General features: G+C 41.0%; 2 protein-coding genes across 51 annotated transcripts in view; one reads left to right on the plus strand and one right to left on the minus strand.

Moving 5' to 3' along the window:
• Nucleotides 1-15: 15 nt before the first annotated feature.
• On the minus strand, nt 16-7,422 carry GNL3 (G protein nucleolar 3). Its single transcript, XM_082701467.1, has 15 exons — nt 7,290-7,422; nt 6,038-6,096; nt 5,536-5,673; nt 5,306-5,419; nt 5,012-5,095; nt 3,932-4,064; nt 3,049-3,161; nt 2,682-2,805; nt 2,202-2,289; nt 1,486-1,660; nt 1,209-1,351; nt 990-1,126; nt 734-903; nt 368-434; nt 16-274 (listed from the first exon to the last, which is right to left on the minus strand). Exons 1-15 carry the CDS (start codon nt 7,300-7,302, stop codon nt 192-194), a joined length of 1,641 nt encoding a protein of 546 aa, XP_082557593.1. The 5' UTR covers nt 7,303-7,422; the 3' UTR covers nt 16-191.
• Nucleotides 7,423-7,464: 42 nt separating this feature from the next.
• PBRM1 (polybromo 1) overlaps nt 7,465-18,673 on the plus strand; it is a 128,294-nt gene continuing 117,085 nt past the window's right edge. For 15 of the 50 annotated variants that reach the window (XM_082701022.1, XM_082701036.1, XM_082701037.1 and 12 more), the window contains exons 1-4: nt 7,566-7,667; nt 10,463-10,588; nt 12,194-12,346; nt 14,763-14,860. In XM_082701022.1, the coding sequence (XP_082557148.1) occupies nt 10,541-10,588; nt 12,194-12,346; nt 14,763-14,860 (299 nt within the window). In that variant the 5' untranslated portion in view covers nt 7,566-7,667; nt 10,463-10,540. Of the gene's footprint in view, nt 7,668-7,803; nt 8,019-10,059; nt 10,200-10,462; nt 10,589-12,193; nt 12,347-14,762; nt 14,861-18,673 lie in introns of those variants that run through there. The other 35 variants (XM_082701055.1, XM_082701038.1, XM_082701040.1 and 32 more) reach the window with 15 other exon arrangements.

Below are 18,673 nucleotides of genomic sequence, written 5' to 3' on the forward strand. Positions count from 1 at the left end.
AAGAGGGGAATTCTCTTATAGAACTTAAGACACTTTTTTAATTGCCATATTTAAAAAAATACACATATTTACAAAATTTACAGTTTACATCATACTGTACAACAAACTGGTCCATCACTGGTCCATCACACACAATATAACAGCTTAGCAGTCTGTTCAAAATGCTAAGAAGCCACCTTATGAAAGGACTATTATACGTAGTCTGTACTGAAGTCATAAGCATCATCTTCCTCTTCAGTCATTTTATCTGAGATGTAAGATAGTGCTGACTCATCTATATTGGAGAAAAGAAAAGAGATTTTTAAAAAATAGGCAATTTGATACCATGCTGCTTTGTTAGTAAATCCCTCCACCCAAGCTGCCCCACCTGCTTGAGACTCTTCAGGCAGTGCCTCCCAGTCCTCTTCTGCCCCACACATGTCTGAGCTCTTTTCCTGTGGGACAAAGAGAAATAGTATGACATTAGTAACCCTTGTCTGCCATTAATCCAAGGAATGGCGTATCTGGAAAAAGACCCGGAAGGTACACATAATGGGATGCACAAAACTGAGACTAATGATTGCAAGACTTAAACACCTAAATCTTAAGGGGTTTTTTTGGTGTTTTTTTTTGGGGGGGGGGGGGTAATCTGTTACATACTGTTGAATTTCTCCCTTCAGCCCCTTCCCATTTGTTAGACATTATAATGCTAGAAAACTTCCTTCAGTTTAAGCAACTCAGGCAACATACTTACAGCAGCTTCTTGAACACTTTCCTGGTCACTGTAGTCCTCCCCCTCCTCCTGCTGCTGCTTCTCTTTCTGTTTTGGCAGCTCTTCGGGTATGTCCTTTTCCTCAATTATTCCATTTGTCAGACCCGAAGACTGGAAAAGGATGCTACTGGCTAAACGAGGACCCCTGATAGCTAGGGAAGAAACACAGTGCTCATGTAAATAGAGGAGACCTTTTTCTGGCCCGTCAGCCAGTGAAGACTGTAAACACAAAACTTACTACGTATGCTGTGTGCATTGTTCTTTTCCAGTTCTTCCAGATTAAGGCCCTGTATCATGTTGGTCGCAACGCCCTCATTAATATGTGGAGAAGGAGTCCAGGATGTAGGGGGATGGCAATAGTAAGCCAAGGAGGCACTGGTATTCAACACAAGATTTGTCAAAAATCAGTTACTTCATTCCATGTGATCCTCAAAATGCCAAAAGAAAGAAGTCTTACCCTGTCCACTCTGACCACATCAGTTTGGCAGCACCTTCTAAATTTGGGCTTCCACCTTTTCGGTGCAGTCCTCTTCTCTGAGCAAGGGATGTAAAAAATTCCAGAGGATTCTTAAAATCTGGAACAGTAAATTTCAGTACCACCTTTAAAAAAAGAAGAAAAACTGAAAATGTCATTCATCTGATAGAGTAAAAAAAATCTTGAAAATCCTCTACTTAAAATGCTTATGATGAAAAAGAGCGCAACGGAAGGCGGGGGGGGGGGGGTGTTCTTCTACCTGTCGAGCATCAGCCTGGGACAAGATGGCGCTAGCAGCCTCCACTGGTTTCACCACTTCAATACTTGCTGGACTTCGCAGAGCAAGTGCGCTGGCAGAATTCAGTGGAGACACGATGAAACTTGGACTGTCTAGGACGGTGATTTGTTTGTCCAGGCTGACAATCTGCATGCACCTGGAACAAGAGGGATGGTAACTCACGGGAGCACTGGTTTCCCTGGAGGATGAGAGACAACGCGAAGCTCAGGGTTGGATTGAACAAACTCAGCACAGTCTGTCAGATCCGGTTCCTCATCATCGGCTTCATGTTTATCGGAAACGCTAACAGTGCTCCTCCCCTACTGAAGACAAACACACGGTACAGCTTACATGCTGACCTCACACGCTGTCTGCTCTGCCATGAAAATTTCCCCTCCACCTGGCTGACTTCAATTCAGAGTTGGGGTCAAGCATCCCTTCTTCTGAGGCAGTTTCCCCTTCTCTCAATCTACTTGCTTGTCTTTGAAACTAGATGGGAGCTATTCCACACTAATCAGCTATTCCACACTAATCCCTAAGTCTAGCACGGACTTATCCCTGCTCCTTTCACTGACACCTCTAAAGAAAGAAACAGAAAATGGTCTTCCTTGAGCTATCCAAAAAAAAAAAAAAAAAAAAAAAAAAATTTTACTCATCTATAATGAAATATCACAATTCTGGAAAAACTCACTTTTTACCTTGTAAGCCCCATGGATACACCAACATTACATATCCGTTCTTGTTTTAAGCTATTGATGATGCTGCTTTTCCCCACGTTTGGGAAACCTACAAATGGGAAATCCATAGGATGAGAGATTATGTATTGGTAATTATAAAATTTTCATTGCCTTATTTTGGGTTTGCCTGATGTTTGCAGCAAGATCAGAGTTGGATCTGAGTGTCTTCACTTAAACACTAAGACCAATCTTAGCATCTTCATTTCTTGCACAAGCAATCAGAGCAGGAAAAGATGATTAAGTCAAACAAACCAGCTTTCAGAAGCCAAACTCCCACAGTGCACAGCACAGCACTGAAATAGGCAGCAATTAAAATTTGTTTGTGTTCGGTGAAGCGGGTAAGAAGCTAATGTTTGAACAAGCCCTTTACTGAGCACCAACCCAATACACTGTTAACATGAGTAAAACCTTGGCAAGTAAGAGATAAGAAATGAAACTCACCAATTACTCCGACCTGAATGGCTTTGCCATAAGCTTCCTGAAAACCTCTGAGAAGCTTCCAAAGGCCATCTTTTCCAACACAGACTTCGCTTTGGAATGGAGCTCTCTTCCTTACCTTCAAATGCTAAAATTCCATGTAATTAATTTAACTACATCTGATACCCCACCAAATAAAACCCAAGCAATCTGGCTCCAGAGCCCAGCTATTAAAATCACCACACTATTATCTTTCAGATTATCTCTGGATGAAATCAGAGTTGGATCTTATGAGTTCTCATTTTTTAATCAAGATTTTATATACTCATCATATTTCAGCCATCCAAAATCTGAAAGAACCATACTTCCCACCACGGACCGAAAAGAGTACCTTGACTATCTTGCCCTTGTCCTTCAGATTTGTTGAGGCTCTGAACACCACTGTTGGTAATTCCTTCTTCAAATAATTTAACCAGTTCTCCAAATTCTCCTTTGGTACCAAATCTAATAGGGATTAGGAATAAAACACACACCCCAATTTGGTCATTCTGTTGACATGAATTTGCGCTATCTGATAAACTTTGGATTTTACTCTTGTCTCTTCAGTTTTTTCAGAAGGATTTAAGTGGAAGATGGAAAGAGGGTAAACTCCCTACCATGCTGTCCTTACCTTAACCAAGTTCAGGATCTATACCTCAGTATTTCTTCGATTCCCTTCTGCATTACTCACCCTTCAGAATTAAGTCAACCTATAGATTATGACCCTACTAACTTAACTCTAGAATTATGTTTCCAGAATGTAAATTACCTGAGTGTTTCCAGATATTTACCCGAGAGTGACCAACAGTACTATGGATGGCATTCTGGGTTTTTCTGGCCCTGATGCTCAAACCAGTACTTTCCTAAGTGCACTTCATATCGTCATATACGGACATTATGCAGATGTGGGGAATATGGCAAACTACCATCACTTCCTAGGTCCAGTACATTGCACAGTAAGCTAAGTAGAGAAACTCAGACTCTTAAATAAGACAAGATAGTAAGTACTGAATGGCCAAGAAAACAAAACCAAACCAGTAGAAACCTATTATTGCTTATAGAAAATACCTCCATCCCACTGCCCAGCACTGTCTTTAGCAACAAGACCATATGCACTGGCTTTATTGAGGTCAGAGTTGGATCTTATCAGTCTTCAGTGAAAGTAAGACTGGTCACATGTTTTCCTCATACCTCACTAGTGCACTGGTACATAAAAGGCATCCCCTTTTGCTCACCTGATTTATTTAATATAAGTACCAGCTTCTTCTGTCCACCCTGGATAATGGCCTCTTCTACCTGGGGACACCTGCAACCAAGAGGATCTCTGGCATCCAACACCTCCAGCACAACATCTGAGGCTTCAATCACCTGGCAAGGCAGAAACTATCAGAGGAGGGTCCCTTGCTCTGGCAACACCCTCCGTATGAGTGTACGGGCATCTTCCACTTCGCAAGAAGGTAAGCTCAGAGCTGGGTCTTACATTTTCACTTTGACATGAAGAATGTTAGCATGTTCATCCTTTCTCACAGCAAAGTAAAATACAGGTTTGCTTGGCAGCCTCTGGTCTCCATGAAAGTGGATTTGAAAAGTAAATACTGAATTATGTAGTTTGACAGGCCCCACTGGCCTGCCAGGAGCTGCTGAGCAGCAATCATGGTCTAGTCATAGGGAAGTAACCTTGGGAAAATGGGTATTGGGAATAGGAGTTCTAACCCCTGACTTCCTTCACTTAGGTTTCAACAGAGTATTTTTTCCACACTGCTTGCTGGAATGTATTTTCCTCTATTTTAAAAACCACATTATCAACATGTTACTTTAACACAAAGTAACATTTTTGTAAACATGCTTATAGGGAACTGTTCCTGTGCAAAAATTTTGAACCTTAAGAATGTTTCTTTTAGCTAAACAAAAAAGGCTCTAATCAGAATAAACCACAATAAATAAATAAACAAACAAACTAAACAAAAGGAGAACTTGGGTGTCTGAGTGGCTCGGTCAGTTAAACATCTGCCTTTGGCTCAGGTCATGATCTCAGGGTCTTGGGATCGAGCCCCCCCCCATGCACCCTACTACTAGGGCTCCCTCCTCAGCGGGGAACCTGCTTCTCCTCCTCCCTCCGTCCCTTGCTTGCCTGCCCATTCTCTCTCTCAATCTTTACAAAAACAAAACAAAACAGGATAAGTCAACTTGCTGAAGGATTCATCTAGCTCAAGTGAACTCCACTTCCACATTTACAGGGCTGGTGTCAGAAAAAGAACGACTCTAGTCTTCTCAACCTCACTACCATTTTTAGACATTAACCTAGACTAAAATACCTTTTTAAGTTCCTGACAATACAACTTCTTCGGATTTTGTTTGCCGGACTTGGGTTTGTCCTTAGCTTTGCCCTGCCCGAATTCCTGCAAGGTAAAGACAAGGGAAAAAGTACACAAAATAAGCACCTCAGGTACAACCTGATTCTCTATCTTCCATGGCTAATTAGGGGCACTGCAAGTGGTATTTCTTTCTGGAAACTGTCTTTCTGTTCAAGAGGCACAGCTGCCCCTGCCCTAGGTATGTGTTTTTACTTCTACGTCAGAACTCTCATTCACAAAGACACTTAATCATACCTCTTTCACAGGTTCCAAGTTAGATGGCTTAACACCAGGATTAGTTTCAAGTTTTCTTTTCTTTTCCTGTTCCTTCTGCCTGTCAAGTCTCTGCTGCTGTTTTAGTTCTTCAAGCTGTGTCCAAGCCGTAAGAGAAACGGGTGAGCCCAAGCAATCTGGTGTTATTTTATTTTGAAAAGCTACACATACCCACACACCACTTGGTCAAAGTTTGAATTAACATATCTTACTCGTTGTTTCCTTAGCTCAGCTTCCCGAAGAAGAGCCTCTTTAAAGGGAGCACTGTTTGGAATTCCTGGGTCTTTTCTAGGCTTTTTGCGACCCCGTTTTTTAGCCTCCTTCCTCAATTTTCGATGGTGCTCTCGAACCTATTATAAAAATTCTTATCAGTATCTGGCTAAACTTGGTTATACCTATAAGATAACCTAGAAAAGTTAAACTGTAACAACACGAAGAACATACGTACTTATGTATAAAGCAGCAAAAGCATGTCATCAGGAGACTCTGTGCAGACATTAACATGTTGATCAGAGTTTACAGACTTAGCACCAAATTACTGCACTTTCCTACAGCTATACTCCTGATGTCTAAGATTGTGCCCACACACAGTTTATTTAACTTCAAATTCATAATGTGAAATCCTATTAATCCAAACCTCCTAGTGGAGAAGAGGTGGGACAGAAATGAGTTTAGCATTATATTTAACGTAGCTCTTTAAAGCACAACGCTTACCTTTTTTTGGATTTTATACCGCTTATGGCAGGTCATGCGTTTACTTGCTTTCTTTAACTCTGCAAAGAAACCCATCACAAAAACGATTAGACACAAGTGATCCATTTTCGTTTTTAGTGACTGTGCTTGGGGGGATGTCGTCACATCACTTTTCCTATTTAGCAATTAATCAACTCTCAAACCTAATTTAAGAATCATATGTGGTGGATAGTAAATATAGGCCATTCTAAAACCTCCGACAACTTGACTCAGTATATCTGGCCCAGAGCCCAGCTTCCTTACTCCCCCTCTTCCCACAGAAGACTAAAATCACTCTCAGAAACATGTGACCCCAAAGGGCAGGCACTTTTTTTTTTTTTTTAAGATTATTTATTTATTTATTTATTTGACAGACAGAAATCACAAGCAGGCAGAGAAAAAGGGGAAAGTAGGCTCCATGCCATGCAGAGAGCCCAGTGTGGGGCTGGATCCCAGGACCCTGAGATCATGACCTGAGCTGAAGGCAGAGGCTTAACGCACTAGCCACCCGGACACCCCTAGCACACACCATGAATCACAAGTTAGGGCGGAACAGTGGATTTCAGAATTGGCTCTCAGACCTGGCCAGTGCCAGACTGAACATGGCCCAAGAGAGGAAAATCCTGGGCCGCAACTGTCTCAGACACTGTTTAGGCAGGAGACCCAGACCTCATCTTCCCTTTTTTCTTCTTTAAGGGTTTTATTTATCTGGGCGCCTGGGTGGCTAAGTCGGTTAAGCGTCCGCCCTTGGCTCAGGTCATGACCCCAGGACGCTGGGATGAGTCCCCCATCCGGCTCCTTGCTCACCGAGGAGCCTGCTTCTCCCTCTCCCAGCTTGTACTCTCTCTTTATTCGTCAAAAACTCCCTGTTTATTTTATCTATTTGACAGAGAATAAGAGGAGGCGGAAGGTAAGAGGCAGAGGGAGAAGCAGACTCCGCGCTGAGCTGGGAGTCCACGCAAGGCTGGATCGCAGGACTCCGGATCATGACCCGAGCCAAAGGAAGACGCTTACCAGACTAAACAACCCAGGCGCCCCAGTGATCCTCACTTTTGTCTACCTTTCGCAAAACAGGCCGGCGGTCAGCGTGTGGCCTTCCGACCCTCGCTTCTACTGGCGACCAGCATGACGGCCTATCCGGAGGCTCCCCCATTCCCACAGAAGAACGCCCCGGGTGGTTCCTTGACCCTCAGAGACAGAGGCCCCTCAACACCCGCTCCCCGATCCCACTCACTCGGTCGCTTCATTCTGGTAGCGACAAGGACAGTGCCGGCAGTGACTGTAGAGGCAGCAGCAGCAAACCGCGTCCCACACAGCCACGTGTAAATTGCGGCCAAGCTCGAGCGCCACGCACTGACGCTATTGCCGTAAAGAGCGCCGCCGCCCGCTCGCGTGCGCGCGCACGCAGTGTCGTGCGGAGCCGGGTTCGCTTGGCGGCCGCGGGACTGGTTTTGCGGCGGCACCGGGAGGGGTGAGGGCGGTGAGGGCGGCGGGTGCTGGAGCGACGGCAGCGGCCGCAGCCGGAGGAGCAATAGCAGCAGCCGTGGCGGCCACGGGGCGGGGCGCGGCGGTCGGTGACCGCGGCCGGGGCTGCAGGCGGCGGAGCGGCTGGGTAAGGCCGGGCCCGGGGCGGGCGGGGCCGCTCCTTCTCGGCCGGCTGCCGGGCCTTTGTGTGGGCCCGGGCGGGCGGGAGCAGCGGCGGAGGCCCCGCCCCGGCCGTGGGGACGCGCCGGTCGGGCCGGGCGCGCGGGGCGGGGCACGGCGGCGGGCGTCGGGACGGCCAGGCAGCCTGCCGCACCTGCCGGCCGGGACAAAGGCGCGCTACGGCCCGGAAACTCCCCGCTCCCTCTTTCCCGCCCCTGCGGCTGGTCGAGCACTCGTCGCGGGCAGCTTCAAAGCTGTCAACGTTTCCCTTAGTCCCGAACCAGTGACAGGTCCGGGAAGTCTTTCATTTCTTCCGCAGGTCAGGGCCTCCTTTATTTTGTTGTTTCTTGACGGTTCGGACTCAAACTCAACTAGTTAAAAATTTTGTCTTAATTTTTTATTTTTTTACATTTTCTAAATGACTGTGTTCAGATCGAATGTTTTTATCAATGGGACTTGTATTTATAGTAGAGGCTAGATATTTAAGTATCTTCTCTTTTTGCAGCACCACACACACACACAAAATCGATGTTTTAAAACTGTACGTTTCCTAGTTTTTAATAATTTCTCACCTCTTAAGATTTTTTTTTCCGAAAGAAGCGTAGTTTTGTTGTGATAGAGCAGATACTGATGATTTAAATAAGATAGGCAAAATGTAGAAGAAATACTGAAAAACAATCGGCAAATACACAGTATAGCAGATACAGAAATTATTACTATGGCTGTAGAACATATGTTGGAATAAAACATTCTTACTAACTTACATTCCTAAAAACTAGGACTCCTCAAAAATGATTTTGAAGTGATGTTTATCCATTAAGAGCAGTATGATTTTGCTTTTTTGTTTGTTAACAGATCGTGGGTATTTTAAGATTCGAAGGAAGATAGGAAAGTATCTTTTGAAAAAGTCTTTCCAATTTAAATCAGTAACAAAAATGTGCATGGATAAATGGAAGGGCCTTGATCGCTTTCTTTGGCTTTGGGTGTACAAAGTACCTCAAATATTAATATTCTACCCCAAACCTCAAGATTAGTAAATTGTGGTATATATACGATAGCCTATTATCAAGCCATTAAATATCATGGGGAGGAATGTTGATTTGGAAGAATCCTAAGTTAAAACACAAGTTGTGAAACAATACATATGGCTTAACACTTTTGCTTAACAAATAGGCAACTAAGGCATAGAATAAATAATAAAAAGCTGTGGATGCCAGTGTTAAGGTTTTTTTCTTTTTCTAGAAGGAAGAATTATTTTTTTCCCCCTTCAAATCCTGTTTTTCAAGATTTTTGTTCTAAGCATGTCTTACAGTATTAAGTATCACGAGAAATACAGGAGAGTATGATAAGTTTTTATACTGTCAAAATATACCATGTGGGTATAATGAGTCAATATTTTCCCAGTTCCACATTTTAAAATTATTCATTAGTGTCCACTGTAATTTATTGGTTGTCAGACTTTTGGACATGTGACTAATCGGTGCCATTTTAAAACTTGTATTTTAGCTCCAGAATCTATTTCCTCTTCATGGGAAAAGAATTGCCAAAGGGATGCTCACAGTCCTTTTAGACCACACAGACTTTTTTTAATGCCCCACTTGTGTGTACTTTGAATGTGTTTATTATTGAATTGATCATTCATACTGTACCAGTTACAATTCTATAATCCAGAGCTACAAAAATGAATAAAGTGCTATTCCTTTTCCCAGGGAGTAGTTAATCCTAGAGTTGAAACTTCTTTGTTGTGCTTTGAAGTTTCAAAGTGATTTCATGTACATTTCACAACCGGAATAATCTAAGGCAGATATGCCCACCTGACTGTTCTCATTTTAGAAGTGAAGAAACAGCTCTGAGAGGTTGTGACTCAAGCAACATCAAACAGATAATTCGAAGTGGAGGACTTGGGACTCACATTCTGGTCTTCTGAGGTCAAGTCCTGTTGCTTCTCCCACCTACCTGGCCACATTGCCTTTGTTGTCAGACTTTCAAATGCATTTAAAAATATGTCCTCCGGATAAGGAAATAATTGAAAATTATCCTTAAGTTGCATCTTTTTCTTGTTTTACCAAAGAAAGTTAATGATTTCAGGAGTTTTGGATATTGTGTGGTCTAAACTGGTATATATACATCACAATGTACAGTTTTTGTTGTTTGCTTTTCAGTGGATTATTTCCGAAAATAATTTTTGCTCACCTGCCAAAATGATTGAAGACTTTGTTTTTAATTTCTTTAAATTTGTGTGTGGTGTCTCTCCAATGCCAATAGGACTTTTGGAAAGAAATGTATTTCTCTGAATTTTTTTTAGAGAGGGTGGAGTTTTCCAGACTCTGTTCACATGAGCCATTCTTGGTTTGTTCCAGCTTGCCAACACTCGGTGTCACATGTGAGCCTTCCACATGTGTTCACTCTCCATTCCAGCTCTGTGATTGAACTCTGCTCTTACTGACTAGGGGGCATTTGGGCAGGCATGCTTCATTCCTGGAATTGACAGTCATTCCATGTGAGTAAAGGGGAATCCCAGTGAGCCATCTTAAAGCATATGAAAAGCATTTGGTTTTAAAATGGAAAGAAATGTCAGGTACTGTTAGTGCCTGAGCCTTTCAGCAGTTTGGTACAAGAGAACCGATACGGCTATTTTCTCCAGTTCTCTTGTCTTTCTGTAGCAGTTCTACTTGAATGTTTTCTATCTACTCGTACTCATTTTTACTTCTTCTGACCTTTCTTTTTTATTTTCCCTTTCTCTGCCTTGTTCTTCTCTTTCAGTTTTGAATATATTAACACTGCATCAGCACTTCTAAAGCCCTGCCTTCTCCCACTGGCTTCACTTGGCCTTCAGACATAATGAGGAGACTGGCTTTTCGAGGCGCTGGTTGTGCTCTGGTAAAGCTGGTAAATTACTGACCATCTACACCTTTTCTCTTTTCTGTCCTTCCTTGCCTCTTCCCTTCCACTTAAGTTTTGTTATCCTTTCCATAAAGTTTCCCTTGTCACGTTCATCAGATTCACTTGTGTCCTTGTCATAGCTTGTTTACCAAGGTCCTTCGTTTCTTCATCTTAATGAGCTGAGACCGGTTTATCAGCCTTTTATGAAACAAAATAAAATCAACAACACTTGGCTGTCCTTGGCTTAAGCCCTTTGAACCTTTTAGCTGTCGCTAATTGTAAACTAACGTACTGTATAACCAAAGCGAGAGGAAGGAGTACTGTCATGGTAGGCTGTTTTTAAATACCATGTGGACCATAGTTCAGAGGAAGAAATAGGAGACTCCTCTTGTTTCTTAGTTGGTTACCAGAATGTTCTATTTGTTGGTTTGTTTTGCTCCTCCTTTGTGTTCCCTGGAGATCCCTAGTTTTTCTCTCCATGCCCACCGACAATCCATTCTTTCAGCTGCTGGTGTCTTAGTTTACCGACATTGAACGTTGATGAGTGAAACAGGAATCAGTTTTTTCTTTTAGTTTTGGAGACAGACCTTTGAAATCACAGTATACTATTTGATACTGTTGTTAAATTGTATAAGCATTATAGGACCTTCTCAGGTATATACCCTTGCCCTCTAGCTGTGGCAGATCATTTCAGTGGTTGCATTTTTTGTGTTACAGTCAAATGTGTACATTTGTAAAGTTGTGTTAACATTAGATACTAGACAGCCTCCCTGACAGCAAATATTGATGTGTTTCTGGAAGGCCAACTAGGATCTAAAAGTTGCCCTCTGAGGTACTATTCCAGATCATCTGCTGAAACTTAAAGCTATGATTTCAGAATTCATGGGGATAGAATACCTCATATAACTGAAAAGGAGGTCAGTCTGATTGACAGAAAAGTCTCAAAACGGCTTTACTACTTTGACATAGGTATGGTAAGTCACATTAAGTGTTTTTCAGGGATATATTTTGTGGCCTTCTTTAATGAATGGAGTGTGTTAATTTTAGAATTCATCTAAAATGCTAGAAGGTTAATTGTCCTCTGTCCCCTACACTTTGGCACTACTCCTTTGCCTCAGGCACTGATTACTATTTTTTTCCACATCATGACCCACCTGGAAAATGATCAGAGTTGTTAGACACACTTGGGAAAAGAGATGAAGCTGTTGACCCCAGAGGGGACTGCCTTGGGGCTTCTGTTCCTGGCTGCCTCAGGGGCTGAGGAGATCAGTACCTCCATGCTGGTGTACCCCTACATGTAGATTGTCAAAGTCCAGTGAGGAGTAAATTTGGGACCAGACACGATTGGGTCACTCAAATGTGGTGACATACGATGGGTAAAATTTTGTTGAATTTGCCCCATCTGAGTTAAAAGTGTAGCATTCTGGTAAGTGAAGGGGCTGAAGCAACAAAGTCCAGAACTTCCACTGAAAAAACTGACAGTTAACTTGCCTTACAACAGTTAAAATATCCTCCTAAGTGAGCCAGAATCTGGGTAGCAAGTGCCTAGCTGAGGGCTTGGTGGCAGTGTCTAAATTTAAGTATAAGAACATGGCCAATTATTTCTTATAGAAGAAATTGGATTCCATGGGTTCCAAGAGAAGACGAGCTACTTCCCCATCCAGTAGTGTCAGCGGGGACTTTGATGACGGGCACCATTCTGTATCCACACCAGGTCCAAGCAGGAAAAGGAGGAGACTTTCCAATCTTCCAACTGTAGATCCTGTGAGTAACTCGCATCACATAGTTTCTTCCTGCTTTTCCTACTCTTCCTTTAATGATAAGCAGTTAAGATGCAAGGCCTCACCACTTGTTTTTCCTCTGGCTTAATAGTCTTAATCTTTTTTTTTAGGTAAAGCATATATTTAGCCAGTAGTCTTAATAGTTATAATTTAATATTAAGAAATAATGGTGGGTGGAGGGTGGATGAAATAGTTGAAGGGGATTAAGAGGTACAAACTTGCAGTTATAAAATAAATAAGTCGGGTGTCTGGGTGGCTCAGTGGGTTAAAGCCTCTGCCTTCAGCTCAGATCATGATCCCAGGGTCCTGAGATCGAGCCCCACATCGTGTTCTCTGCTCAGCAGGAAGCCTGCTTCCCTTCCTCTCTCTCTGCCTGCCTCTCTGCCTACTTGTGATTTCTCTCTGTCAAATAAATAAATAAAATATTTTTAAAAAATAAATAAATAAGTCACAGATAAAAAGTACAGCATAAGTAATATAGTCAACAATGCTGTAATAACATTATATGGTGACAGATAGGGATTATACTTACTATGGCGGGCATTGAACAATGTATAGTATTCTTGAATCACTATGTTGTACACCTGAAACTAATATAATATTGTATGTCAGTTATGGTTAATAATACCTTTTTATTTAAAAACGTCATTTATTTTAGAGAGAGAATGAGCGAGTTGGGGCGGGGGAGCAGGAAGGGGAGGGAGAGGGACAAGGAGACTCCACATTGAGCATGTGGATTCTGATGTGGCGCAACCATGAGATCATGACTTGAGCCAAAACCAAGCATCGGACACCCAAGCGACTGAGCCACCCTGGCGCCCCCGAGTAATGCATTTTAAAAATAAAATAAATATTTAAGAATTCTCAAAAAAAGTAATTACTCAGAATGTATTTAGAATAAGAAATTTGCATAAAGTTATTTCTGTTTTGATGAAAAGGTATTTCTGTTTGATGAAAAAGTGCAATCTGCTGAAGTACCTAATTCTAATTAAAAATAACCAAAGGACTTAGAATTCTACAGATCAGAGAATGGTAGACATTGTAATAGAAATATGAATAAAAATTTTTTTCTAGGGGCGCCTGGGTGGCTCAGTGGGTTGAGCCTCTGCCTTTGGCTCAGGTCGTGATCTCAGGGTCCTGGGAGCGAGCCCAAATCTGGCTCTCTGCTCAATGGGGAGCCTGCCCCCCCCCCCCGCCTCTCTACTTGTGTGTGCGCGTGCGCGCTCGCTCTCTCTCTCTCTCTCTGTCAAATAAGTAAATAAATCTTCTAAAAAATTTTTTTTCTAGTTTTATTGAGATGTAGTTGACATCTAAAACCGTGTAAGTTCAAGGTGTACACTATATTGATTTGATCTATGTATATTATGACATGAAGCCACAATTAGTTTCATATCCATCTTCACCTATAGATGATTCCCCCAAAAATGTTGTTTTCTTTATAATGAGAACTTTTTAAAAAGATTTTATTTATTTATTTAACACAGAGAGAGAGATCACAAGTAGGCAGAGAGGCAGGCTGGGGACAAGCCAATTTCTCACGTGGAGCCTAGATTTAGTGTGGCAGAAGCAGATTGTAAACGGATGGACAAATAGATAATAAAGTACCCTCAGCTAATGATAAATGCTAAGAAAAAAAAGTTTGGGTGATTCCAGCTACTCAGGCCCAAACCTTGAGGGGTTTCTCTGTAATGGGAAGGCACTGGCCCTACACAGAACTGGAAAGGGGTATTCCAGGCAGAGGGACCCAGTGCAGAGGTGCTGGGTTAGGAATGGGTTTATTGTGGTGTGATTATAGAGAAAGGTGGTCAAGAGGAAGAAGGAGACTGGCAAAGTCTGCCCAGATGCAATTTTATGTTTCAGCTTGACTGGGCTAAGGGATGCCCAGATATAGTTATTCTGCATTCTCCATGGTCAATTTTAGGAGTTTAGATTTTATTCTGTCAGTAGTAAAAAGCTCCTCTTTTGAATGACTTTAACCAAGAGAGTGATATGAACCAATTTAGATTAAGAGAACAAAACAGTCACAAGTAGTATAAATCTGATGAAAGATACCAAGATGTTTAATCACTTAAATTTTTTTTAAGTTTTATTTAAGTAATCTCTGTATCCAGTGTGGGGCTTGAACTCATGACCCTGAGATCTAGAGTCAGATGCTCTTCTGACTGAGCTAGCCAGGCACCCCTAAACAGTTAAATTATTTAAATAAGGAAATATTGTCAGCATATTTCAGACTTGGGTTTCTGTGGGGAATTGGGGGATTTGTCCATTTTCTTCTCTACTTGCCTTTTATGGATATGTTTTTATTAAGGATGATCCTTATACCTACACTGGCTTTCTGTTCATTTCTGATGATTTTTTTTTTCTGGTGATTTTTTTTTTTCCACTTTTCCCATGTATAGATTGCTGTATGCCATGAGCTGTACAATACCATCCGAGACTATAAGGATGAGCAGGGCAGGCTCCTCTGTGAGCTCTTCATTAGGGCACCAAAACGAAGGTGAGTTGGAAGGTGAGTGGGAGGGATTTGGTCCTGGGTCCATGTGTACAGTGTTTCGTAATAGAGTTCTCCGCTGGAAGGAATGGTTTAAAGGATACTGGGGTCCAGATTTTAGTTTTGTCAAGATGTAGTGAAGCTTTTTTTAAAATTTTTTTATTGTAAAATATGGCATAAAATTCATACATTTTACATTTTTAAGTGTACAGATCATTAAGGGTTTTGGAGATCTGTATTGTTATATAACAGATCTCCAAAACTTTTTCAAATTGCAGAATTGAAATTTTGTACCCATTACAAAACTCTATATTCCTTTCCTCCTGCCCCCAACCCCTGGCAGTCACCATTACACTTCCTGTTGCTCTAAATTGGACTATGTTCAGGGTCTTATGTAAATGGAATCATACCGTGGTTGTCTTTTGTGACTTCTTTCACTTAGCGTAATGGTTTCATGGTCATCCATGTTGTAGCGTATGACAGGATTTCCTTCCTTTTTAAGGCTGAATGATATTCCATTGTATGGATATACTATCTTTTGTTTATTTACACATCCATTGATAAAACACTTGAGTTGTTTTTACCTCTTGGCTCTTGTGAGGAATACTGCGGTAAACACGGGCATATAAATACGTCTTTGATGCTGCTTTCAGTTCTTTTGGATATATACCCAGAAGTGGCATTGCTGGATATTACAGTAATTCAATTTTTAATTTTTTGAGGAACGACTATACTGTTTTCCATGTCACTGCATCATTTTACATTCCCACCAACAGTGTACAAGGGTTCTAGTTTCTCCACATCCTTGTCAAACTTGTAGTTTTGTAGTAAGTTTTGAAATCAGAATATATGAGTCCTCGTGATTTTATGTGTCAGCTTGACTGGGGTAAGGGATGCCCAGATATGTGTTTATAAAGATGTCTCTGAAAGAGATCAGCATCTGGATAGGAGACTAAGTAAAGAAGATGGCATTAACCAATGCAGTCGGGTACCATCCAATCCCCTGAGACCTTGAGAAGAACGAAAGTGGGGAGGAAGGATGAGTTGGTGCTCTCTGAGCTGAGACATCATCCGCTCCTGCCTTTGGATCTCAGAGCTCCTTGTTCTTGGACCTTCAAACTCATACTGAATTATACCACTGACTTTTCTGATTCCCTGGAAGATGACAGGTCTTGGACACTTCTTGGCCTCCATAATCACATGAGACAGTTCCTGTAATAAATCTCATCCCTGTGTCTGTGTGTGTATATACATTTGTGTGTGTTTGTGTATATTTCCTATTGGTTATGTTTTTCTGAAGAACCCTAGTACAGTCTTCAACTTTGTTTTTTTTCAGGATAGGTTTGGCTATTTGGGGCTCTTTGAAATTCCATATGGATTTCAGGATGGATTTTTCTGTTCCTGCAAAAAGTGCTGTTGAGATTTTGATAGGTGTTGCACTGAATCTTTAGATAGCTTTGGGAGTATTGGTGTCTTAACAATATGTAACTTTTCTACCCCATGAACATGAGCTATCTTACCATTTATTTGTGTCTTTAATTTCTTAACAGAAATGTGTAGTTTTCGGTGTACAAGTTTTTCACCTTTTTGTTTATTTGTAAGTTTTTATTCTTTTTGATGCTGTTGTGAATTGTTTTCTTCTTTTTTGGATTGTTCACTGTTAGTATATTGAAATGCAACTGATTTTTGTGTGTGTTAATTCTGTATACTGGAACTTGGCTGAATTCACTTATTCTGCTGTTAAATTTTTTGAACCTTTAGTGTTTTCTCTATATGAGATCATGTCATCCATGAACAGAGATGATTTTACTTCTTCCTTTTCAGTTGGGAGGCCTTTTCTTTTTGTTGCCTAACTATATGTCTAGGACTTCCAGTAATATGTTGAAAAGAAGTGGTGCAAGCAAGCATCCTTGTTTTATTTCTAAACTTGGAGGAAAAGCTTTCAGTCTTTCACCAAGTTGAGTATGATGATAGCTGTTGGCTTTTCATGTATGGCCTTTATTATGTTGAGGTACTTTCCATTTATACCTAATTTGTTGAGTTTTATCATGAAAGGCTATTACTGAATTTTGTCAGATTCTTTTTTGTAGCAGTTGAGATGATCACTTGGTTATTTTCCATCATTTGTTACTGTGATGTATTACTTTCTCAGTTTTCATAGGTTGAATCATCCTTGAATTCCAGGAATAAATCCCTCTTGTTTATAGTGTATCCTTTTAATATGCTGCTCAATTCATTTTGCTGGTACTTTGTTGAGGATTTTTATATCAGCGTTCATAAAGGATGTTGGTCTGTAGTTTTTTCTTGTAGTGTCTTTGCTGGCTTTGGTATCAGGGTATTGGTGGCTTCACAAAATAAGTAACTTTTTCCTCCAATTTTTCAGGAAAAGTTTGAGAAGGATTAATGTTAGTTCTTCAGGTGTTCACTAGAATTTGCTGGTGAAGCCAAAAGTCCAGGATTTTTCTTTGCTGGGAGATTTTTTTTTTTTTTTTTTTAATTCTGATATTGTTAACATAGTGTTAAATTAGTTTTAGGTGTACAATATACTGATTCAACAATTCTGTATATTACTCTGTGCTCATCACAATAAGTATACTCTTTAATCCCTATCACCTTTTTCACCCTTCCCCTTACCATCTCCACTCAGGTAACCTTTAGTTGTTCTTTTGATTACCAATTTAGTCTCTATATTAATTAGAGGTCTGTTTTGGTTTTCTGTTTCTTCATACTCAGTTTTGATAGGTTGTGTGTTTCTAGGCATTTATCCATTTCTTCTCGATTGTCTATTTTATTGGTATACAGTTGTTCATAGTATTCTTTTATAATCCTTTTTATTTCTGTGGCATTAGTTGTAATGTCCCCTCTTTCATTTCTGATTTCATATGAGTCTTCTTTTTTTTTAGTTCATCCAGATAAGGGTTTGTCAATTATGTTTATCTTTTAAAAAAAACAACTCTTAGCTTTATTGTTTTTTTTTTTTTTCTATTGTCCTTGTTTTTGTTTTAATCTCTGCTTTGTATATTATTTCATTCCTCTTGCTTATTTTGGGTTTATTATGTTCTTCTTTATGTCCTTAAGAATGAAGCATATTTTTAAAAATTACTTACAGTCTTTAACATAGCAGTGAAGTTGTAGCCATCATTGTTAAAAGGAATCAGTTTTTGAAATATACAGAGCCCACAATCGTTATTTTCATTTTGCTTTTTCTCTTTGTCCCCATACTTTTGGGCTTGACTTCCATGGTCCAGTGAAGCAAAACAAATTATTGGCCCAATATGCACATTGTACACACCTCCCTGTAGAGGCTGTGTTCTCCCTGACTAGATCTTCTTTCCTCTCTTGCTATCAAAATAGCATCACTATTCCCCACTACTCTGTCAGTTGTAGCTATTCTGAAAACATGCTGAAGTGTGGTAGACAGAATAATGGCCCCCAAGTAGGTCCATGTTCCAACCCCTAGAATCTATGAATATGTTGGATTACATGCTAGAGAAAAATTAAATTTATCAACTAAACTTTGACTTGGAGAGATTATCCTGAATTATTCAGATGGGCTCAGTGTAAGGGTCCTTAAACAGGGAGGAGGGAGGCAGAAGAGTCAGAGTTAGAGAGGGACTTGAAGATGCTACACTCCTGACTTTGAAGATGGAGGAAGGGGGCTACAAGCAAATGAATGCAGGCAGCCTTTAGAAGCTGGAAAGGATGAGGAAGTAGATTCTTCCTTAAAACCTCCAGAAGGGACACCAACACCTTGCTTTTTACCCCAGCAAGACCCATTTGGAACTTCTGTAAGATAATAAAATTTGTGTTGTTTTAAGC

The sequence above is a fragment of the Mustela nivalis genome (assembly GCF_964662115.1).
Source record: "Mustela nivalis genome assembly, chromosome: 1".
Lineage (NCBI taxonomy): Eukaryota > Metazoa > Chordata > Mammalia > Carnivora > Mustelidae > Mustela > Mustela nivalis.

What these genes read in the sequence shown, in the direction of transcription:
- GNL3 (XM_082701467.1), bottom strand. An exon ending in ACTTATATTAAATAAATCAG is followed by an intron (nt 3,162 to 3,931) that starts GTGAGCAAAAGG and finishes AATCCCTATTAG; the next exon opens with ATTTGGTACCAAAGGAGAAT. An exon ending in CATTCAGGTCGGAGTAATTG is followed by an intron (nt 2,290 to 2,681) that starts GTGAGTTTCATT and finishes TCCCATTTGTAG; the next exon opens with GTTTCCCAAACGTGGGGAAA.